Below are 25,252 nucleotides of genomic sequence, written 5' to 3'. Positions count from 1 at the left end.
ATGGCGACGGACTGATGAATATCATCACATTGTTATCGTATTCGTTTAAAGCGATCAATCAGTGCATTGTTCTCGATTTCCGTAGCGTTAACCAATTTCACAATCGCTAATCGCTTGCAACAAACATTTCATTCGTTCTACAATTTATTTTCTCTCGTTTAGATCCATCGCAATGGCGAGGCGTAAGCGGCACAATAAGACGTTTGGTAAGCCAAGGGAGAACAAAGTCCAGATGAAAAAGCACTCAATTGTGAAGAAAAAACGTGTCAATCGGAAAGAAGATCCAGAAAAACAGTCGACAGAAAATGGCACAATCGAAATCGGCGCGATCAAATTGGCATTTAATTCGATAATTAATCCGAAGTTAACAGAAACAGAAAGAGAATTTCTGATCCATAAGTTCTTCGAGAAATGTTTGAATGCTACGAAAGTCATGCATCTTGCATCGATGTTAATGCTCTACACAATTAACGAAGCATTTGATGATGGCAATTTGGACTTCTTCGTGAATCAAAACGGAGCAAATTTGATTACAGACTGTTTCAACTGTGTCACATCGAACAACATCAACGATCCACTCACAGCCCAAATGCCAGACGAATTTCTCGCGATGGTGACCCAAGGTAGCCCCAACTTTGAATGGCCACGCCGCCATCAAATGACTCGCCAAGTTTATGCTCTCAAGGACCAGTATGTGGCCAATGTGAAGACAAATTTGGAGACGCACTGTTGGGTGAGATTGACCCACTTTCTACGTGTAAAGTGCCATGAATTCAATCACAAAGGAAGCCCACTTGGCGTTATTTATGATGCATCATACTTGCCTTTCGATGACATTGACATTCGAAATACGATGAAAAATTTGATGTATAATGAAGATTGGACTTATGATGATGATGAAAGTCGAAAGTCGAAGATGGAAATACTGTTTAAGGAAGTGTCTCAGCTTTGTGGCCCATCATTCGTAAAATACTTCACAATGTACGAATACATTCAAAAGGACTGGTTCGAGTCTTTGTGGATGTGGATAGGCATGCAACGAATTGTCGAGAAATTTTTGATCGATACGGCTCACCTTCGTGAACAGTGGAAAGCATACGATCGTGATCCAGTGAACAATCGAGAGCCGTCGGTACCGAAGATACCAAAAGTGAAGAATTTCGCCGCTATTCCACTCTGTGATACAAAACTGAAGCACATACCATTCGACCATAAAGATTTGATTGATTTCATTGGCCAGTTGAGAAATGAACGGGGAAGGGATATCCGTGCTGATTATCGTACATACTACAAGCAAGGCGAGAACAAAGACGAGGCATGGGGAATTGTGTTCGATATGGACAAAATCAGACAGCTCAGAACCGGTTCGAAAGAGTTTCACCACAAAATTCAAACCAACAGTAGTGCCGTGTCGGTGTTGTTTAGCAGACCCAAACGCAAAGGAGCCGGCGTGACTCTGTCTGAAATCAAAGCAAAGTACGAAAAGCCAGTCAGCAAAGGCGGTTACAAGTATGAGTCAGGAATTGATCCCGGCCAGAAAACAAAAATGGCCTGCGTGCGTCGGACTCTCGCTACTGGAATTGAAGTAAGTTGAAATATCATATGAAAATTAACATAGATTTGCATTGTTGTTGTTCATTTCACAGACCAACATCAAATTATCGAGTATTCAATATCACTGGGGTGCGCGACAAGGAATGCGCGACAAACAGGCCACGAAAATGACCAGAAAGTACGTGCACAAAGAACAGCGCGACTTGAAAAGCTATCCGATCACATCCGTATCGCCGCGAGGATCACAATGGAAATCATTCATTAAGCACAAAATCAAAATGCTGACAGATTCATTGGCTACATACGCCAGAAGAAAGTACGCACAGCTATCGTTGCACAAGTACATCGAGTCTAATCGCGAAATGGATTTGATGGCTAAACACATAACAAACAATGAGACAGGAGTTGTATTCCTTGGTGATGCGGCGTTCCCATCAAATTCGAAAATCGGTGTGAAAAGAACAAAACGATCACCAGATCAGCGAAAGTTCATAGTTAGCCTAAAAAAGAACGGCAAAACGGATGTTGTGCTTACACCAGAGCCGTATACATCACAAACCTGTGCCAATTGCTTGCGGCGATTTCCGAGAAGCACAAAAAGTGACCGATTCAAAGTGTGCAAAGATTGTCGCCCACACAAGGATGTGAGACTCCCACCGGTTATTGTGACTGATCGAAGCAGACGGCGCAAGCAACGTGATCGAAAACAAAATGCCAGCCAAAAGCCAACAGCAAATGTAACTAGAGCCGAAAAAGCTGAGAAGCACCGGGAAAAGCGTCGAAGTGAGCGCGAAAGCCACAATCCAGAGCAATTGGATACCGAAGAGGCAGTGAGACGGTACAATCGACGCATACGACGGCGTGAACTACGTCAACGACGTCGAGTTGCAGGCCATCGCAGCCGTAAAGTATCCAAACAGCCGGAAGCGGAATCCGATTTGCCAGGTTTTGTGAAAATTGGTGACACAAGTATTTGCAAGATTCGTGTCAAAAATCGTAAGGCCAAACCACAATTATGGCAGCGAATACATTACGATGCAACTGATAAAGGAATTGGGTTATTGGGGTCAAAGAAAATAGCCTTCCAGAAAAACTGGCACTCAAGCCCAATGAATGATCAGAACGCTTTTACTGCTACTTGGCATCGTGACATCTGTGCGGCGAAGTGCATCTTGTACAGAGGTATGTGATCTACACAATACAATCACATTCATGTTTTATTGTATTTCAATTTCGAGTTCAATTCGTTCATTCTAGGCCGTTGTATGGTTTTCGACTTGAATGTGCACGAATCATTTGTGTTACCACCAGAAAGGATATGGCCAAAATGTCGAGATGACCAATCGAGTCGGCCAATCAAATGCTGTCGATGAAAAGTAGAGCGTAGATCAAGAGAATAAAATAAAACATTAACGATTAGTTATTATCAAAGCTTGATTTTTGTGGCTTTGTACATTAAAATGTGTGTGCAAATACACGATGTAATACGGCTTAAGCCCGTAGGTAAGTTGTTGTAAGATTTTCTCAGTCAGTTGGTCAATTTCAATATCCACACCAATATTTACCAAAGTCATAAATGGACCTAGTTCAAGTGAAGCGTACAGTTGGATGATACTCGAGGTGGGTCTATTTATGACCTTGTTTCACACGTGATTTGTTATTTTGTTATCAATTGATTCATAATCGTTTTTATATCCTTCTAATTGATTTGTTTTTACCGTTTTTTTCTACTTCCATTGTGACGTTAAAAATGACTGAAACTACACACAAATGCGGGCCTTAATTCGACCGTTTGCATACGCTTGGTAATGGATGTATTTGCGTTAACAATTGTTTCTTGGGTACAGTTAGGAGAAAAGGAAAACAAAACAATCTAAAGTGCGGTACAAATGACCACCAAAAATGTATAAACGGTAGAATAAAAGCGACAAATAAATAAGCGGTAAAAAAAGTCTCTTCAAAATAAGAGAAAATAAGACAGAAAAAAAAGCCAAAAAAATATTGACTGTGACCGAAAGAAAAGCCATCGTCATGTGATACCACAAAAGGTTATTGATTGCTATATTGAATCAGTTTATGGTCGGTGGAACGCAGCACACAGTGACAAACAGTCGAATAAATTTATGCGAATTGTGTATGGGGTCGTTCTTCGGTGGCACATCGCGTGCTCTGATAAACTTTGCAACAAGAACACACACATATATATATATATATATATATTCAATAATGGTGGAAAAGAACAATGTAGGTCTCAGGCGATATTTTGCTTATTTTCAACGACGACGACGACGATCGTCGTGTGGCGGAACACCGTAATCAGTGCAGAAAAACATTGCAGTTTGTGATATATACATTATTAAATTGTTGTTGTTGGATGTTCGGTGTGCTTCGGGGAGAAAAATGATACAAATGCATGCCGAGACACAGGAAATAGACGAACTTAGCCTATGAGCAATAACCTAGTTCCCTTTGTTTTATTTCAGTTCGATTTCGTGGCCGTTCTGTACGAGTATGCAAAGAAAAAGGAAGAGCCACATTCACTGGGGAGAACAATTTAAGCTATGAGCGAGTATAGCGGCCAAGAAATTGGATGCAAGTACAAAAGAAATGAACAATTTCCTTTCATTGGATTGAATCATGAATATGATAATTTGAATTTTATTCAGTTTTCGTATATGTATGTGTGTGTATTGGGGGCATGTGTTGTCAACGAGCACACTGGTGTATGGCAGAAAAATGGCGATGGTACGAATATGGCGAGAGGAACAATTCATGTGCTAAAATGATGTCCTGAATGATGGAAGCGACACCGATGTCAGCAAAAATAAAATTGTATTGTCTGGTTTAACTTTAAATAAAGTCGCTCTCTCTCTCTCTCTCTCTCTCTCTCTCTCTCTCTCTGCAGCCAATGTGTCGGGTGGCGTATGGCTAAATATAAAACTATAAATCTTCACTTTTTTTTCGCCCACATCCAAGTTCCACGCACATGGAAAAAAAATGATTTTCCTTTTTGTTCGAAAGAAATCTCTTCTTGGAAATGGAAAAAAAAATTGGCTTTCCACCTTCGCATGCTATCTATTGCATTTATTGGCTGTGTTCATGGAATAACAGGTTTATTTTGTTCGTGTTTTTTTTATGCTCCAGACAACAATTCAATTTAAAAAAACAAATCGCCTTTGATGAATATTGTTCGGGCTAAGCGAGTCGAAAGCATCTGCTGCGATGAATTCGGTTGAATTGAATACGAGATTTTCTTCGAGTACACTACAATTTACAACAAATGCGTCGAGAGTGTACGTTGAGAGAAAGGATGTTTGCTCATTTTATCTCAATTCAAAATGTTTCGATGAATAATTGGTACTTATGTGATGGATACCATTTTGATCTATTGAAGGTAAAATCAACACAATTTCCATTCGCCAATTCCATAGAATATCGCTAGTCTCATGCGTCAGTGCAAAAAGCACATTCTATTCATAGAGACACAATCAAGGCTTTTCGTTGTTGATTCGTTTCGAAGAGACAGCAATTTATTTGGTTTGATTGAACACAACAAAACCAATCAAAAATACAAAGGTGCAACAAAGATTGACAGTAAACACAACAAAACGGAAAATAAATTACAATGAAAGGGAAAAACAGTTCAAAATCAATGTTGTGGTTTTTTCACAAGTAAAAAAAGGATGAAAGTTCGAAACAAAAATGAAGCATTCAAATAATGCATCGAAAAATGGGAAAAATTTCCATTTGATTCGAGTAAATTCATCGAAAAATCAATGAGAAGCACGGAAAAGTACTCTTTCAACATATATACCGATGGAATTTAATTTCGATTTGTTAACACAGACTTTAACCTCTGTGACATTATTCCATTGGAAAAATGTATACGGTATACATGGTTTGGTTTTGATTTGACTTAATTATGTTCTGAGCTTCACAATTCCATACTTCTGATGAATTTTTCGTTGAGAAAATGTTGTTGTTTTTTTTTTATTATGATTTTGGTTATTACAATTTTATGCGACATTGTCGAATGGCGTCGCATTCGTTCGCTAAACGAAATGGCAAACAGGTCGGGTGGCAATTTATCGGATCCATTGCATTGATTCATGTGATTGTTATGATTGTTATTGATACAAGCGCCATCACCAAGTCCGTTGATTCCATGAATATTGTTGTTGTGAATATGATTAAAAATTGTGCTACCGTAAGTATTCAAACCGCCGTTTGCTTTATTACGTATCTCATCGTCCCACAAATGCTATGTGTACATAAATTCATTTATTGGTTTGGTGTTTCAATTCCGAATTTCGTTTGCAGAAATAAAAACGCAATGATGCCGCGTGAATGTTCACGCATAGCAGGTTGTTGGAATTGTGAATGTGCATGTATGGGGTCGGGGAAGGGATTTCGTTTCAATAGAAAAGTACAAAGAAGAATAGAAGAAAAATCCAAATCCACAAAATTTAATTTTCACAGACTGACGATTTAATTATGGTAAAATGAACATGATATGCATCGCAGATGAAGAATGATGATTGATGACTTATTGCAAACGCTAGACACACGTTACAGACGCTGATGTATATGTGTATTAACTATCGCTTAAAGTGGTTTCAAAGCGCTAAATAAATAACAGCTCTAATTTCATACATTTTATCTAATTGAATCGCACTGCTTATTGCCAGTTTATTTTTAAAACATGTTTTGCGCATTTTCTCCTTGAAAAAGCATGAATTCTTGTCGAACCAGTAAAATACGCTTTTTTTCTTCTCTGTTCTCTCTCTCTCTATCTATTTTCTTCTTCCTCTCTAAAAATAAGCGCCGATGATGCAAAGGGAGAGAATGAACGAATACACACAAACGAACGAATGAACGGTGAAAAAACTGTGTGTGATCACTTTACGACATCGAACACAATGTGAGAAAAACGGTGTGCTTTACATAGACACAATAGGAGAAAAACATTTACAGATATTAACACGCTCCGAGCAAATACTTTTAAAAAAAAAAAAAAACCAAAAAAAGTGAGATTAAAGGAAAAAAGCGAGTGTTGGTTATTTAAGAGGGCGTCAGAATTGCACAATTCAGTATTTGCCTCAAGGATGTTAAATCAAATTTTCAACTTAAAATCATTAGTCGAAACTCTCAAGCTTTCAATCAAAGAACAAAAAAATCCGATTTAATTAAAAATCAAGAAAAAAAAAACAGTTTCCATGCCATTTATTTTTCTCTGTATGTCTGTCTCTCTCTCTCTCTCTACTGTCTACAAAAATGTGCTTGCGCTGCACTCAATCTACACCCACACATCAAGTGATTCTTACAAATAGACGGAAAAACACAAGTGAAAAAAAGGTCCAATTATAACAAAATACTCAAAATTACCGAATAGAAGATCAGATGATCCGTTTGCTGAGATAAACTCTAAAATAATTGGTTTGATTTAAAACATTAAATGCCATTATTTTGCTAGTTCTACACTTATTCTGAAAAAAATTATATATCCGTTTTTGTTTTTACAATGAAATGGCTCCGAAAGATGGATAAATATAATTTTTATCGAATCGATTTTTCGATTGGCGTCATTTGGGTGAAGAAAAAAAAACGAATAAAAACACTAAAATTCACACATTGATTAATGAACATGGTATTCGTTGAATATTTAATTTCAAATTTGTAGGAATGAATTATGTGTGTGTGTGTGTGTGTGTGTGTGTGTGTGTGTTGTATGCAAATGGAAATGTTGATGAATTTTTGACGATTTCGATTGAAGTTTTGGAATCATCGATCAAATTACCTGTAAACTTGTGTAGCTGCTGAACTTTCGTCGGGCGCCAAATGGAAAGCCACTAGCATTCTCGTTAACGTGACGATGTCGCAACAAAAGTGCTCGCAACAACTTCGGTTTGTCATCGTGATGAATAAGCTCTTTGCTATCCATCTGTGAATTGAAGGAAAAAAAAAAAACAATCGAAACACATAAATCATTCCACACATCCAATCAATTCGAAATTCGAATAGCGTTACCATTTCAATGACTTTGTATGCAACACCCGGAAAGTCACGCTCCTCCAAATCGAGCAAAACGACCCCCTGTTCGAGGAACAAACGTAAATTCAGCAAGCTGTGGAACGACAATGGGGCGACGTGTGGCCGACCCCATCGATCGGCACCTTCTTCAACGTCTTCTTCATACTTGATCCAACGGGCCGTTTCCTTCCATTCATCCATGCCTTGCAACTCATCGAGCTGCACAAATATCTCATGTGGACTATGATCGAATTGCTTTTTTGGCGATATTAGTGGTTGCGTTCGCTGCAATTTTTCACTAGGCTGGATTCGATGTCGGCGCAACGCTCGTGGATCATCCGAACGATGTGAAATCAAGTCATCCATGTGAGATTCCTGGAATGTTCAGCAAAAGACAGATTCTTTCAATTGTTGTTGCTAAGCAATGGTAAGTGATTACTTATTTTTTCCTATTTCCTCTTTTCTTTTCTTAAATCAATTTGTAAGCGGTGAGTTCCAGGCATTCATTGCATTTGACATTGCTTTTAGTCAAATTCGCAGTAGAAAAATCGCCAAACGCTACTTCGCCGCCAGAAAGTTATGAATCGTAATAGTCGAGAAACATACACTGAACAGTGGTGGTGGGGACAGTAACGATACAAATACAAAGGTACCCAAAATAGCAACAAAAAAGAAATACAATAAAACATCGTACAAAGAAGAGCTTTGTTATTGCTTTTTTTGCAGAACCTTTTCCATTCAAGCGCTTTTTCGCCGAAAACTCAATTGAAATCGAATAAATGATCGAAACTCTTTGGGAAATCCCACTTTTTCTCTCTCTCTCTCTCTCTCTCTCGTCACATCACATATATTATGCAATGGCATACCATTGGAAGTCATCTCTGAATAATACTCGAAATAGATTGATGTAATTATTAATTTTGGTTGCTCGAGAGAAAGTCGAAAACTTCGCTGTTAAAAAGCATTTTGGTTCGATGTCATTCCAATTGTTTCAAAAGCGATGTGCGCCACCGAAAGGGGTGTGAGTGAAGAGAGGGCAGACACACGCACAAACATATTCAGATGGCACTTTTCCCTTCCGATCGTGACCGCCATTGACGAGAACAATGTTTTTGTGTATCAAGTGAGAGAGATGTTTTATGCTATAAAAAGAATGGTTCTATTGAAACGTCGTTTGGCATATAAATAAAAGATGGTATAAATAAGAATAAAATTGAATGTGAGTAAAGAAAATGTGTTGAAAAATAAGATAAAAATAGTTCAATTTTTGACTCTTTGACAAGTGCGACCACGTGCAATCAATCGTTGCCCAGATATTTTCAAAAATTGGTTGTGTAAAATATGCGCCCTAAACTTAATGGTGAGGTGGAATGCCATGTGTGACTCTCAGTAAAAATGTTCGCGAGACGACTGCTATGAACTTCCGTGGATTATGTTACCTTTCCAAAGGTAAAACACCGTTCGCGTAAGTTTTCCCCAATGGAATTCGTTCCGATGGTCTGGCTAATCGATAAATGACCAAAATGAATAAATTGACCTACCTTAAGTAGAACGTCTTCGGGTTGCACCGATATCCGGCCGTCTGGGCTAAATTCATTTGTCGGACGACGATGATGGTGATGATGGTGATCGGACATCGATGATTTACGCCGTTTGTAGTGCTGGTGACGACTGAGGAATTAAAATTAAAATTGTACTTATCCAACATGTGAAATGGCCTTTATTTAAATATTCGCTTGTTCAACAACAATTTGAGCAAATTGTAAATGATTTCCATGTTTTCGAGCGAAAATTTATCGAATCCACTTCCAACAATAAGCATTCTTCATCCCAGCTCCAGTGTGGGTGTGGGAAAGGAAATGAAGTTGCTGGATAAAACAAAACAAAAGCGAAAAGGATGCACAGAAAATGTAGTAGCAATTTAATGTGATTTTTTCCTTCTTCAGCGGTACGGACGTATTTGGTGAGTTTGTTTTTTATCAGTGTATTATATGGGATAATGGGACGACCTTGATATAAGGCGGCTATACAATGAGCTTTATCCAAACAAAAATCATTGAGTGGCAAAACAAAAACATCGCTATCAATTTCGAAGCATTTTCCGAACTCAAGTTCATCACTTTAATATTAATAAAGACAATGAAACGGAATGCATAACGTGCAAGAATGGGGCGAGCGAGTGAGCTAGTGTAGAAAAAGGAGAGGCGAGAGGGAAAAAGAATATGAAAGAAATTCTTTGCCAGTTTGTTCAGTCCTTGATTTTGTTGGTGGGAATATTTTGTTGTGTTCATCATTATCATCATCATCATCATCATCATCGTCGCATCAATGTAAGCTACTGGGAAAGAAAAAAAAGAATGTGCGGAGCACTGTGTTATTGTGGTATGGAGGATTATGCATATGACCGAATCGCTCCCATTTCTAGGTGAACGTAGTAACGAATGACGCACTTTCCCAACGAAAATCGATAACAAGTGGCAGCTTGTGACTGTTGTACAAACTACAATACTACTACGATATTCGCTTACGAGGGCAATTCGCGTTCGCTCGCTCGCTCGCTCGAGAATGCAAGCACATGCACAATTATCAACAGGCGAGAGTTCGCTGGATTCGACTGGGATGATGAACAAATGGCATACGTCAACTGCATTCGCCACAGGACGAAATAGCGAACAAATACTCGTTGCACATATCATTTCGCATCATATCTCTACGTACGTCATTTTTTGTGTGTTGTCTCTTTTTTCCACTCAGATTTTCACAAAACTTTCCCAATTATTTTCCGTTGTCATCCAAAAATGTTCGCTTCGCTTCGTTTCGTTTTGTTTTATTCTCTTTCAATTCCAAAGAAAAACTCATATGCTCCTTATGAACCCAATTAATGTCAAGATCAATTTTTAGACTGAGTAATAGAAGAACAAACAGAAAAAAAACCGTATACATCAGCTAGTATTTACCCTTTGTGTTTTTTCTTCTCTTTTTCATCGGTGCCATCGTCAGCGATTTCCATTTCTTCGATGATATTTTCGCCGGCGCTACCGAGTTGAAATTTGGCTCGATTGAATTGTACACGACGCTCTTCGGTGTCACTCGAATCCGAATGTGGTTCAGTGTGACCAGCTCGTTCCGATAGCATTGCTTCTTCATTGCTCTCCTCTCGAATCGATAAACTCTTCTGCGGTGATGTTACGGGTGTGCCCGTCACCGTTGATGCCGGACTGGTTGTATCAAATGACTGTGATGTCGTGGACGATTCTTTCGAATCTTTTCGTTTCATTGAGCTGAGAAGTGGTTTGCGTGCAGTGTGTGGAAACGATTGACTGCGATGAGCTGAAAATGGATATCAGATACATAGAGATGAGTTGCAAATATGAAGTACCATCTTTTAAGAGCGACGATATCTTGTCACATTCAGTTGTAATAACAATATACGTTCGTTAAAAGGGAGAAAAAACACACTAAATGTCATCGCTGTCATTTGCAGAGAAGTCAAATAGCGCATTATCGAATGCAACGCATAATTCAAAAATCAAAAGTCATCCGACCGATTTTCTATAAGCCATGTAAACAAATCAGATTCGCCAAAATCGTAATGCATCAATGGAATATATCCTTTTAATTTTGTAAATATGATTTGAGAGACGATCCAGTCAGTCTCACTTATCAAAAAGTCTCCAAATCATTGGGTCGAGTACGTTCCATACACACATATTTTTTTCGCTGTTGGAAAGTGTTATTAGACTAGACGCATTCTTGACGGGCTCCATTGAATCGAGAAATATGAAAATGAGACGGTGCTGAGAATTGATTTGAAATGGGTTCTTGCTCGAGTTCATCCATTTCGTTGTTCGTTCATACAAAATTGCGTGTAATTTTGTCATCATTGAAACAAGACAATCGCCAAACGGATATATATACAAAAAAGAAATCACCCAAAACGGGCGAAGAAGAAAAAAAAAACCATCGACGAAAACAAGAAAAAGCACTTACAATCACTGTCATAATCCTTGAATCGTTGTGCATCGCGGTCTTTAGCCTCAGCATCGCCGATGAGCTGTGCCACATTGAATTTCTCCGGTCGCTGGTCTCCGGCTCCAGCTCCAGCTCGATTACCCGGTCCGGCAAAGACTTTTTCCATTTCAGCATCCAACTGTACCTCGTCAGGTCCTCCATTGCCGTCAGTCTGATAAAAGAGAAAAAGCATTCGATTAAAAACAGAGTTCACATACTCTATGGGTACATGTGTATGCATGTGTGATCACAACAAAATCAAATAATGTGATTACGAGACATCTGAGCAGCGTGTGATTAAAAGTGTATAAATTGTAGATGAACCGTTTGATGCACGGTTTGAGATAATAGTGGTGCGATGGTGAGAGACTAACTTTGTATAGTAAGAATTTGTAGGTATATGTTTGCATTTTGGATCTATTTTGTGTTATAGTGTGGCACGTTCCATTTTCATTCTACACCCTCATTCCTCAATGTTCTTGGTATATCAGTCGCGCTGTTACTTTGATTATTCAACGATCAATATCAATAATGTTTATGTTACAGCTACCAAATCCGAATAATCTATAACAATAAAACGCATTGTTCCATTCGACTTCATTTACGATTCGCCATTGTAACCGATGAACACAATACAAATAAATCCATTTTCATTCGATAATGACAGCTTATATTGAAGTGGTCATACGCATGCACTAACACGGAACACAAAGTATCGCCAAAGAAAATTTGTTCAGGGTGATTGAGCAGCGCAAACAGGTGCTAATATCAACGAAAGTAAGTGTGCCGATTTGCCTCTCTGGCTCATTTATCATTACCCAAAAATGTATTTCATTGACATTATATTGTGTCTACTTTTGCTCTGACGTCATTTCGTTCGTTCACATATAAAATTGATGGGATTTTCATCTTTTATCATTTTCAAGTGTCGAATTACATTCATCAAAATGAATCATTTCACTTTGACTGCCAATAAAATATATATATATATAAATATTTATGCTGTTCTGCAGCGAAAAATAAGTGATCGTATCCGCTCGAATAACGGCGAAATAGAGCCACAACCATCATCACCACCTCCATCGTACGCACGCCAATTTTTTCCACCCAAAAACTCATATACTGCCGTATCTGCATGGAATTTTAATCGTTTGTTTGAAATATGTACGGTTATAATAAATAACATGAAAAAGAATACGTCCATTAAATGAATGAGAGAGGCTGTCGAGTGTGCGAACATTGGCACTTGGATGTGAAAAATGTGTATGTATGCGTGTGTACGCGTGCGTTTCCCTTGCCGCTCATATATATATATATATATATATGTACATGCACAGAGCGTGTTACTTTGAGTACCCAGGTTTTCAAAATTGACACGATTCATATTCCTGCTTCGTTCCGGTAATTTTTTTTATTCCCAACAGAAAAAAAAACATATAATATCACATGGTTTCATATGCAAAACGTTATGTTTGGCAAATCGTCGAAAGTTTTCAATGGCATATCTCGTCATCTCAGGCGCTGAAGATGCCTCAAGTGGATGAGCGCAAACAAATGGTTCCTGTATATCGTGTGTTCGTTCTATATTTGACCTTGTTCGGTTGCAGTGATTCTGTTGATTTTGTGATTTGCATGCAAAGTGCGGGCGTAAATAAGCTTGTTATGCATATGTGCTTAATTTACACATCTTGCGATTAATTAAAGAAAATCCGAGCGAAAGCGTGTAGAATTAGAGAGAGGGAGATGGAAAGAAACCAAAAAAAACAATATTCTTTTTCTTTCGGAATAAACTGTGTCGGATAAAAGTGTCGTTCACGTTCCGTTCTACAGCACTTTCGGCTCAGTGTATTATCAACCGTTACAATTTCTTGCTACCAAGCCAAACAGCGCAAACGACGAAGCACGTCAAAGTGTTGGGGGGAAAAATTTATAATCCAGAAGTGAAATGGTAAAAGTGGCATAGAATCAGTGGAGCATATCAAATTGCCTGAAAATGATCAATTTGTTTTTCTTTCACCCAAATAACTTCTTGATGACCATCATTTTACTCCCGTTTGTTCCGCATTTCATTCGCTGTGTCCAAAACGACAACACACACACGAACACTTTCAACTTAAATAATCAATTAAACGATAGGACCAGTGATATGTCTATTAATAATTCACTACTAATACAAGCAAAGGGCAAAAGCTAGTTTTTAATTCATTGCTGCTTAATTTGCCACGATAAATTCAATGTATTTACCATCAAAACCTCTGCACTGGGTGCGTTTGTGTGTATATGTGCGCCTATTTCCGTATTCTTTGAACGATTCGGAACAAATGCACAAGCAAGAATATTAAAATGTACAAATTGTTCAAATGGAATGTGTAAATTTTTGAAGCATGAATATGTAAGCAGGCTTAATTGTCGATATCATTGCTTTCATTTAGGAATTAATTGAACATGCTAACAGAAGAAGAAAAACGCCAGCAGCAACAACAACAACAACAACAACAACGAATATTGAAATGACAGACAGTGGAATAAAATAAATTTCTGTAAATAAATCGATGTGTCATACAAAGCGACAAAAATACCAAAAGGGTTTCTTCGTCTGGGTTGACTGGCTGGCTGGCTTACGAGCATTTGATTCGCGTCAAGAGTTTTTTTTTTCTCTTTCGTTTTGCTTCATTTCATATTTGAATAATGACTGTTCTCCTTGACATGTTGTTTGTTTTTATTAAATTTTGCAGCAGTGTTCATGAATTTTTATGTATTCTCCTGAATGGATGTGGCATGGATTTTTATTTCATAGCAACCAAGCAAAATTGCCACAAGTCAATCTCGGCCGAATTTCAACATTTCGTTCCTCTTTTATTAATAAAATGTCATTCACAAATTGACAATCCAATGAGCTTTTGCTGCGTATAAAATAATTCGCTCGAAAACAAACGAAAAATAAAAAAACCAAATGTTCACCAATCAAATGGATAGTTTCAATAAATTCAATTTTCGTCGAATCAAATCGTTTGGATTCGCAAGAAATTGGAAACATGTCTCATGTGTCGTGATTACCATGAAATTGTAATATAAGCTTTCAACGAACGCAGAAAAAAAAGACGTCACACAATATATATGTATATCCTGTGATTTGACATTTGATTCTTTTGTTTCGGAATCAATTGCTTAGAATATGTTTAATAGGAATCAATGTTTCAGAATTGGCAATTAATGTTGATGATGTTAATGCGTAAAATTCTTTCACTTGGTAAGATTGGTGAAAGTTGACAATCACAATAGTTTCGCTACGTGATTGCCGCTTAAGTGATTGAATAGAGAATCAAATTGAAGGAAAAGTTTTGTATTTGTCTTTCCTTCATTTATTTGCGACTCCATGAATAATTCCTTCAAACTTTTTTTCCCCTTCATTTCAGCTTTTGTAACCAACTATTGGTTGAATATAAAAAAAAACTGTACGAAAATATACAGGTTGGGAAGAATGCAAATTTTCCAACCCAATCGATTAGCCTTGACCGCGAATATATACCAATATTACAAAGCCAAAAATCCATTTTACATTGCTTGGAAATGGGATTGAAGAGAGTGAAGAGCAAAGAGAGAATGAGAAAAAAAAGTCAAACATTTGGAATCAAACTGGCTGTGCGTAGCAAATTGATGAGATAGTTATAATATATAATCCGATTTCGTTGGATTTTATTGATTGGGTTTATTTCATGATCTCACGATTTCGATTTTTCATACGCTTCCGGGCGATTAGAATAAGAGTTTATATCTCGCGTGCTGTGTTTTCCTCTCGATGAATCATATATCCATTGATGCACGTTGATCTTTTGCTGAAAGCTTATGGCTTATCTGGTTTGACTGAATGCTTCTAATCAAAAGTTACTAAGCTGTCGGTGATAGGGAGAGCAAAGAACACGCACGCACGGCAGACTAATCCGGAACGGAAACAAATCGACGGAACTTGTATATATAGAATAATTTTTCTCCCTCCTTCTGGTATACACATATATTCGATTTGCATTCCAGAAATCGCTTCAATGCCATTTCCTCGCAAATTGGCGAACTCATAAATGTGGATGATGCAGTGAAAGCAAGAGCATCACGTTTGGATCATTTATTTTGCGAAAAGCAAACAAGTGTTGTTCGATTTTTCTTTGGCCGATATGGACGACATGGGCCAAAATCATATTCGGACCTCGTATGATTTCGTAACTGTTGTTTTATGGCAGTTCTCGGTTCGTGTGCACACGTTTCCATATATATTTATCGGTTTTTGTTTCATTCCGTTGAAAAAGTCCATCTATCTACATTACTATGGCAGCGCCGTACATTGGAAACGTTGATGAAATCGAAATGTACTGTTTAATGATGTGGCGTTCATTTTCCATGAAGTAGATTTCGTTTGTTGGTTACTATCACCTTTCATATTTTCCTTCAATGCATTTGAATTGTTCGGTGGGTTCCTTTTTTTTCATACCCAAATGATTATGATGTTTTGGGATTTTCCGCTATTTTAATAACTGACGCCCATATTTATAGAAAATCAACAAAATACACGAGCCGCCCATTCATTTTCGAGATATGAGATATTCATTTTGCTCGCGTGCAAATGAGCGTGCAACACAAAAACACACGCCGTCAGATCTAAAAAAGATCCATGATGTATGATATGATATGCGCGTGTGGCTCGTGTTATGCAAATTGTCGCAATTCATATGAATTGAAATGGATATTTGATTTCCCGTTTCCATTCATTGCATTGGACATTACTTTCCGGGCACATCGGCGACAAACCGACGGAAAATTTCACAACCAAAGCATGGAAAACAAAATTGTGAAATGTCGAAAGCACAAAGAAAAGAGAAGAAAGCTGTACAAGTTGACGATAGCACACCACGAAAATGAAAAGTCCGCAAACTTGTTACTAAGTATGATTTTCCAGAGAAGATACACACACACGCACGCGCTCACGCATTTCAAATTGATATCAGACTCGGCTTGACTTCTATCCGATAATATTGGGAAAAAAGCAGCGATTTCAACACCGATTGTTACTGAATAGAATACCATATTACCACCTACGTTTTCTCTCACCGACGATTTCACAGTCCCACAACTCGATTTATCAATAACAAAAAGCGCCCGAAACAAACGTTTTCATAGCAATACCAACGATTATAACGCAATCATATTACGATCGGATGATTTGAGAACAGAGACTGCATATTTGCTGCTGGTGAGTGGGCCTGAGCTGAGCTGAGCTGATTTTGCCAACGCAGCTACCTGAATAGATATTTTAACCCACTTACGGTGCAAAATTGTCATTGTACAGCACGTTGTTTATCAATTATATTAAGGTGGATATCAGCTAGCAAGATGCCTGAATTAGCAAAATAAGCTCAGTTCAGACCAACTCAGCAGCAAATATGCACTCGGTTTGAGAATGGAATCGAAGCTAAATGATTGGGCGTCCCAAAAAAACAAATCATTACGTATGCTATGCCGTTTACTCCCTTTTTTTCCATCAATATCAAATTATCTACATGTGTGTATAAGCAATTTTAGAGGGAATTGATGAGATTACCTCCTGCTTGTGATTTGTGTGACTATTTGATTGGCTTCAAAATTGCATTGATTTATCTACATTAATATGGGCTTTTTTTTTAGTAACATGGCCATTACATAAATTGTCTACTTTTAGCCCTTACAGATCCTCGCATAAACAAGTTGCATTAAAAATTGAACATTTTACCTTCAACCTATGATTATAATGCAAATGATGCATGAATAATTGATTTAAAACGATGAGGTAGACGTTTAAATTTTGAATTCTCCTCTCATCACACATGATCAAATTGACCCGAGCATCACCGTAAAAATGTATGCGTTCACCAGCACAAACACACGCACACACGGAAAAAGTTCGTCCAAATCCCAAGTGAATCAATAGACAATGAAAGTGAATTATTTTCGCAAAACTTTTCCATGTACATTGGATATCCGGTTGTAAGTTGGGCTTTCTTCATTTGAATGTTGTGCTGGTATTCTATTTCTCATATTTTTTTGATCCAGAAATACGCAATAAAACATCTGCTCAAATCACATACAGAATGTCGTATCCAAATGAGGAGATTTCATGTGATCTAATTTCAAAAGAATAAGGAAACATTTCTTGAATTGCATCGAAAGCGAGAGAGAGAGAGAGAGAGAAAGAGAAACATAATAAGAAGAGCTTCGAAGTTAACTTTCCGACGAGTTCAAAAAGTTCGTATATTGTTTGCCAGTCACAAGTCTTTCTTTGAATTCCCATGACAATTTCAGTCACGCCACAGAATTACACTGAGAACACAAAGTGCCGTATTTTCGTTAAAACGAAGGCAAATGGAAAATGGTTATGTTTGACAACAAAAGCAGAAGCACAACCAAGAAAAAGAGCCAGCGAATGAGCGAAAGACAATGCAGAGCAGAAAAAGTTATGTATTCTACATCTAACGCTAATTTTTTTTACGGTTGTTTTATTTTATGACCGCACAAAGTACATTTATACCTGGGCGCATAGTGATTACAGCTAAACTCCCACTCACAAATCTCACACAGCCCACCATGTATTGCTTGCATTTCGAATTGTAAAGAGAGTGATTTATGTATGTGTGTAACTGGAACCGAAAGTTCACAAAACCGTTGAGAATATTTGCTATATTATATGGTGAAAACATTGTAATACGGAAAAAGGACTACAGCACATACTGATATCTGTGCATGAAGTGAGAGAGCGAGATTAAAAGTGAAAGCATGAACGCGCCGACTGGAACGAGACAGGCATGCTCAACTAGTTAATTCATTGCTTCATTTCCCACATTCATGTGCATATACATATATATATGACCTTGACCGAGCTGCATGTGTATGTGCGCGCACACGGAATCCGGATGGAAAACATGTTCAAACTATTGTATTGTACACTTTTTCCAACTTTTAGCCCAAGTATCCAGTGCCTCGCTATAATTCAAAAAGTTAACGGCAAACTACATGGAAACATTTTTTACGATCCAATGCCGATGAAAATGATGTGAAAATCATTTGACGGTGACGAAAGAGACGAACAAAAATTACTTACTGGCATTTTTCCGGCTAAGAGAGCCGAAAAGTAGTGAAAATTTCTAGGCGTTATGGTTTCAACTTTGGGACATTTATTTAACTTAATTAAGCAACAAAATCGAGTATTTATTATTCCATGGCTGTCAAGTAATTGCATTTTTGCTTCACCGATTCAAGCGTAACAAAAATGCGATAAATGATTTCATTAATTACCATCTACTCATTCAAATTAATGGCATTCGAATTGATTAAAACGCCGAATGTAAGGAAGCTATTTGTCGCTACTGGAAAAAAACACTTACGCGACCTGAATGCGAGCAACATTTCCTTATTATTTTCGATAAAAATAGACCGTTTAGATGCCATTGAAACCTGCTGAAAATAAGACATCCGCAATTGGAATACAGGTGAGCGGCGATTGTTTCAACCATTGTGATGCTATGTTAGTCCTATATAGTTTCAACCAATCTGTATGAAAGCTTTCTATTGCCAGGGGTTCGAGACTCGCCTGTATGTATGAATATCGCGAGATGGAAAAAAAGAAAGGGAGACTGCGCAAATAATGAATATTTATCTTACTAACGATATAAATGTTTCGGTTGGCCTATTCGTGAGGTTGTGACAAGAAATATGACAAGAATTTAATAAATATTGAACATTTCCATTGTAGTTTGTTTCAATTGAATGCTTCATGAAACGTTTATCTAAAGTCCATGGAGCACACACACACACACACACACGCGCGCACGCATTTTTATGTGTATAATCACACACAATAATGCCATTGTTGAATTGCGCTGTCAACATGAATTCCGGTTTTGTTGCGGCGACAAACTCATTCACACATACACCGCATCAAGCATCATTGTCCACTAACCAAGGACATGGCAGTTTTACGTTCGCAACAACGAAACACAGAAGGAATGTATGGTGAATATATCGTTGAATGAATCTTTCTAAATATTGTGTGTATTTTGCGTGCGATGAAAGTTAAATCCCGGGCCATTTTGGGTTGTGAACCAAATGACAACACATTAACTGGTTATATTGAACCGTTTTTTGGTAGTATAATGTTGAACCACAGCCACTTTCGTCTGTGCTTACACGCATCTAAATGGCCTTCCAATGTAAATCATATGAATATATGCCATGAATCTGTCAACTAACAACACACTGTCATTCTTATCGTTATCATCAATTTTGCTTGCTACGGCCGTTATTCCACTCATTTTTTTCGAATGTTTGGCATAAAATGACACCAACAAAAAATGCGCTTAAGACTTTTGTGTTACATATGAAATTCGTTTTAACTTGAGCTAGTTACCATGAATGCTACCACCGCCACCATCATCACGTTGTATCTTTGTTTATCTTATCACAGCCAACATTCACTTGGTTCGTCACACATCAAGCAGTTGCACATACATAAGCAAAGCATTTTTCATTTCATGATTTTGCTCTTTCATTCCGCCTGCTCACCGCCAATATTGACTCAAGACGGCTTAGTGCAAACTTTTTGACAGCAATTTTCAAAGTCAAAGCTGGCATGACATCATGAATGTTACACGTTTTCCCAACCGAATGAAAAATCAAATGACAATAAATGTATCGCATATTTTAAATATTGAATGTCATCATACAGTTTCAAGAGAGATTCAGAGCGAAAGAGAGAGAGAGAGAGAAAGAGAGAGCGAGTAAGCAAGCAAACCACATATATCCGTTATATGTTCAAAGTATAAAATGTAATCAAAATAAACGTGCCGTATCTTCAAATTCAAATTCAGAAATTTGTTTTATTTTTCGAAGAAAAATTCGACTTTTTCTCCGGAAATAAGTCGAATTTCTTTATTAGAGCCAATAAATGCGTACGCATGCTTATGTTCATTTTCATAACTTTTATCATTGACATGCTCTTGATATAGATTTGATTACCAGATGTGACTGCCATCATTATTTGATTGTAACTGTATTTTCTCCAAGCAAAAAAAAGGAAAATCTAATGCTTCAGTCGGTTGCACGGTTTGCAGTAAATTATTTTAATTAAGTTTTGCAACCTTTCCAAAAGGTCGCCGGCAATTTGATTTTTTCCATCGTGATTGTTAAAACAACAGCGCACCATTTGAAAAAAAGGGATTAAAAACAAAACGGATTTCAAGGAAACTGTAAAATGCGCGGGAAAAAACACTCAAAATTCGAAGCACCACACGTTTTCTTCATAAAATAAATAAATCTCAACTAACAAGTCAATCGGAATTGAATTTCTGTACATTTTACCAGCATCATGAGCTTGGGCCGAATGATATATGTTGCGAGTGTATTTTATCGTTTTCGGTATCGTGTATCTCCGTCTTTATCTTATAAGCAGCAACAACGAGAAAGAAAGGCGAAGAACAAAAAAACGTTTTTCAGCATTCAGCCACTTCATTTTTCGAGACAACAACAACTGTTTTCGAAGCGTATCCAATATATACGCGTATTGTATTTTATCCGGAATAAAAAGTATACAACGGGAAATTATGGTTGAAAAAGGATATGAGAAATAAATAAGCATCATGTGTCAACAATAGGATGGGAACCGTTCAAGCAATACACAGATAGAGAGAGTGAGAGAGAGTGATACGTAAGATGGTGCGACTACAACTAAAGAAAAGCTTAAAAAGATAAATGGGTGTTTATGGTGTGGTGAGCAAAGGTGATTTGCAAATCATGAAAGAAAATTGCTTTGTGGGTGGTGATGGTAGTCACGAGTGTCACACTAAACTACGATCCATTGTAAGTGCTGTACAATCGAGAGTAGAAAATCCAATAAATGTACTTGCAAAATAAGATCGAAAAAATAATAAAAATTAGCTATGAATTTTAAACCTCATTTCTTCCTAATGCCAATGAATTCCGTATCCATTCGATCACTTTGATGGCAAATTTGCGAAACTGACCACGTGAATGGCGTCTATCATGATGCTCGCAAGTGGTCGGTGTTTGCATTTTAAATCGTAAAGCATATCAACCATGTCCTTTTTATGGTTTTGTCTTTAAATCACCGTGCGCTTTAAAACTGTTAATTGTTTTAGCTGCGACTGATGAATCCCGGATGGATGAAAGCCTACATTCGTTCGATGAAGCTTCATGTACATTTTAAATACTGAACGCCTAGGTTTTCATTGCTATTCTCACTGCTTTCGTGCATTCGTAGCAATGAAAGCCTAGGGGTTCAGTATTTAAAATGTACATAAAAATTATGAAAGCCTCATCGAACGAATGTAGGCTTTCATCAAAGCCTATCGCGTCCACCCGGGATGTTAACCAATTATTTATTTATATTTAGCGTTCCATGCAAAACAGAGAATAAAATTGAAAATTTCTCTTTGCAGCAGTAGTAACAGCAGAAGAAGTCCATTGCTGGCTAATCTTTCAACTAAACAGCGATTTTTCTTTTCCTCTTTCTCGTCCATTTAATTTGATTAGATTGAAAGTGGTGGACTTCAGAGCAAAAGAGATCATCCGAGTAAATTCAGTCGCGTAAAATGGGATTTTCTCGTTCTCTAGATAAACATCGAAAATGATTTTCGCCTCGAAAATGCATCAAATAAGAATCTTAAGATTTATCCAGTTATCAATGTAGCTAAACATGTATTTCTCTTAGGAGAAACAATGGCTAGGGCGGAGATCAAGTGAAAGCGAGCGAGAGAAAAAAACGAACGATAAATTTCCCAAGCGTAAGAGTATGATGGGTCGGTATATTTTTTTTTTCTAAAGCTTGAGCTGTGTGATAATAAATCGAGAGTTGTAATGCTCATCTCCAAGGGACTAAGGATTCGCTTGGAATATGTTGGGTGTGTGTGTGTTTTTGAGCCACTTTTTTGCTCTATATCTCAATAAGAAGCCATTGCGTGCGCCCCTTTTTTTCGTGTGAAAACATTTGCTGTTGTCTCTTGTTTGGTTTTTACCAAGTAACTCTCAACGAACAGTCGTGCCATCGTATTTATTAACCATTTCTCATTCAATGGTGTTGACTGTTTTTGCGTTTTGTCTGCCGACACATCTACATGTATGTTGGTTTCATCGTTTGAAAATAAAAACAATGCACCAACATTCGTTCGTTTTTCTCAATCGGCCAACTTGTATCTCTTTTGCTCTGAAGTTGCTAAATCTGCTGCGTTCTAAGGCATGAGAACAGAATAATATGAATAAACGGCTCATATTACCAAGTCAATTGTTGCTTCAGTCGGTACTGTCTGGTGAACGTCAGTCGTCGCCACGGTTTTCGATTCTTATTAAACACCAAACAAGGTACACAATTCAAGTAATGAAAAAATAATACAAAAAAATCCCGATATTTCTTTTCGATTTTTTTTTTCGGGGTTTTTCAAAAAAACAGAACACACACACGCACCAAACCAATTAACATTTAATTAATATTTTGTGTTGTTGGTCCTTCTGTTTGGAAGGTGATATTCATATGATGTCATATTGTTTTTGTTGTCTGTCTCTTCAATAACCTTGTATTTACTTCTTCAATTTGTTTTGTATTTTTTTTTTCACAAACCAATTCACTTGAATTGAATCATTTTATTTTTTATTTTTCTTCTTTCGAAATTCTACACGCACTTGAAATCAACTGATATTGATTTTGCTTTTCGTTTGAATATACTTTTCGGTGTTATCCGATCGTTTGTTCACGATGCGAACGAGCAAGCAAACGCTCAATAGTTTTTGGCACGTACCATCGACCGTCGTTGGATTATGTGTTATTTGCAATGCCAATCAACTCTCGGTGTCGACTAAATACTGACTTGGTATCATTTGTGAACAATGTCAAACAAATAACAACAGCAATAAGAGAATGAAGCAAAAAAAAAATTGGATACAATGTCTTAGATTTGCTTTTAATCGCATCGATGTCCTTTCCCTTCCGATTTCGCATTTATTTTTATGTGTGTTGTCGCCGTCAACCGTTATCGTCGTCGTTTGTAGTCGTTGTTTAATATCTCAATCGTTGCTTGTAGTTTGTTATCTGATATGCACGGTAATCGAGATATAAAAGAAACTTTTCGATTATTTTTCCACTGTCGGATATTATTTCCTGTGGGTGAGTGAGTGTATGTTGTTATTGCATAAGTAAAATGACTCGAATTTTGATATTACTTGGTGTTATATTGTTATATAAATTGGGCATTTTGTTTGCGTACATCGGTCGCAATCGTTTCGTTGGCTGGCTGGCTGAAGCTTTTGAAATTGATTTATTAGTCATTAGTTGAACGTTTTTATTTGAACAGGAGTGCGGTTTTTTTTTCTTTGCGTCTGTGTCTTCTTCTACCGTTCTTTTGCCGACAAATTCAGTTCGACCCTCCAAATGTACAAACATGCACTTTACTTAATTATTTTCCATTTGTTTACTTATTGAATGTCTTTTATTATTTTGGTCTGAACACTGTTGTGTGAGGGACAAGGTAAAAAACACTATTGATTTTATGATGCGATCGTGATTAATCAATACACAAATAATTTGCTTCTATTTTTCTCTCTTTTTAATTTATGAGTTAAAGGCCGAAGATTTATGCATTCACTTGGATCGCATGAGTAACGAACCACAGACACAGGTGTTCATTCAAATTTTATCCGTTACAAAATACCGAATCGTTTTTATTGAATATCAATAACATCGAACCCCGATTGCAATGAAGTTTGAAGTATCCGTTTTAGAGAAGAAAAAAACGTTTTGTTGTTGCTATGTTTGGTAAAAGCCTGAAATTGCATTTGAATCAAGTGAATGAAACAGAATTTTTTGGGAAAAAAAAAGAGTGAAACAACTGAAATAAGCACGATAAAACTTACGGGCTTTCGTGTGAGTTTGAACAGTTGGAGTTTTGAGTGGAAATGGCGAGCAAAGCGCCGCGATGGGGAAAACAAGTGTTCATGCTGCAAGCGGCAGAACCTGTCTAATTTTGAGGGTAACTGTTATATGGAACAGAAGACACAACGTACACGATTGCTTGGATGGATACATCGCGACTTGGTATTGTTGTTGCTTGCTTTTATAATGCCACTGACGACACGGCAACAACGACGACCACTTCGATGTGGATGTTCACTGTGTTGCTGTGTGTTTGTGCACTTTTTCATCCCAAAAAATGTGCTCGTCGCTGAAATGTACACGACAAACACACGCATATACACTCAGACACACAACTACATACACACAAACTGGGAAAGCCTAGCCATTGCAAAGCGATGACGGTACAACGTGTTTCATGTGCACTGTGGCCGCCGTTTTCCCATCCATATTTACATCCACACACATTTCAAGAACGTGGCACGTGTATTTCACAGTGAATGCAAAGCGAATTCCATTCCAACATTCTTCCTCCGCACACAACAGCGAACCGTAGAATCGAGAGATGGCTGCGAGCGTGTGCGCCAGTAAGAGGAGATACAAAAAGCTTACGAGGGTGTGTGTGTATGTTGTTTTTTTTTCATCTCCCTTGCGTACTGTCAATATCACACACTGTTTCGGTGCAAAGTAAAAACACACAATGCGGAATATATAAAAGTC

General features: G+C 37.5%; 2 protein-coding genes across 17 annotated transcripts in view; one reads left to right on the top strand and one right to left on the bottom strand.

Moving 5' to 3' along the window:
• LOC129576608 (uncharacterized) overlaps positions 1–3,067 on the top strand; it is a 3,879-nt gene extending 812 nt beyond the window's left edge. The window contains exons 3-5 of the mRNA XM_055461919.1: positions 163–1,585; positions 1,647–2,736; positions 2,812–3,067. Of these exons, the coding sequence (XP_055317894.1) occupies positions 173–1,585; positions 1,647–2,736; positions 2,812–2,927 (2,619 nt within the window). The 5' untranslated portion in view covers positions 163–172 and the 3' untranslated portion in view covers positions 2,928–3,067. The remainder of the gene's footprint in view (positions 1–162; positions 1,586–1,646; positions 2,737–2,811) is intronic.
• The window catches only part of LOC129576607 (anion exchange protein 3), a 48,887-nt gene that overhangs the window by 6,769 nt on the left and 16,866 nt on the right, over positions 1–25,252 (bottom strand). For 6 of the 16 annotated variants that reach the window (XM_055461918.1, XM_055461915.1, XM_055461916.1 and 3 more), the window contains 5 exons: positions 11,575–11,767; positions 10,542–10,914; positions 9,126–9,255; positions 7,582–7,959; positions 7,352–7,495 (listed from right to left, as the gene is read on the bottom strand). In XM_055461918.1, coding sequence (XP_055317893.1) covers positions 7,352–7,495; positions 7,582–7,959; positions 9,126–9,255; positions 10,542–10,914; positions 11,575–11,767 — 1,218 coding nt within the window. Of the gene's footprint in view, positions 1–5,566; positions 5,816–6,939; positions 6,979–7,351; positions 7,496–7,581; positions 7,960–9,125; positions 9,256–10,541; positions 10,915–11,574; positions 11,768–22,904; positions 24,445–24,534; positions 24,641–25,252 lie in introns of those variants that run through there. The other 10 variants (XM_055461905.1, XM_055461904.1, XM_055461901.1 and 7 more) reach the window with 3 other exon arrangements.

Source organism: Sitodiplosis mosellana, unplaced genomic scaffold (assembly GCF_009176505.1).
Source record: "Sitodiplosis mosellana isolate CC-2019 unplaced genomic scaffold, AAFC_SMos_1.0 Smas_scaffold_6191, whole genome shotgun sequence".
In the NCBI taxonomy this organism is placed as follows: domain Eukaryota; kingdom Metazoa; phylum Arthropoda; class Insecta; order Diptera; family Cecidomyiidae; genus Sitodiplosis; species Sitodiplosis mosellana.
Note: the sequence above shows the minus strand (reverse complement) of the source record. Positions and strands in the feature narration are given on the sequence as shown.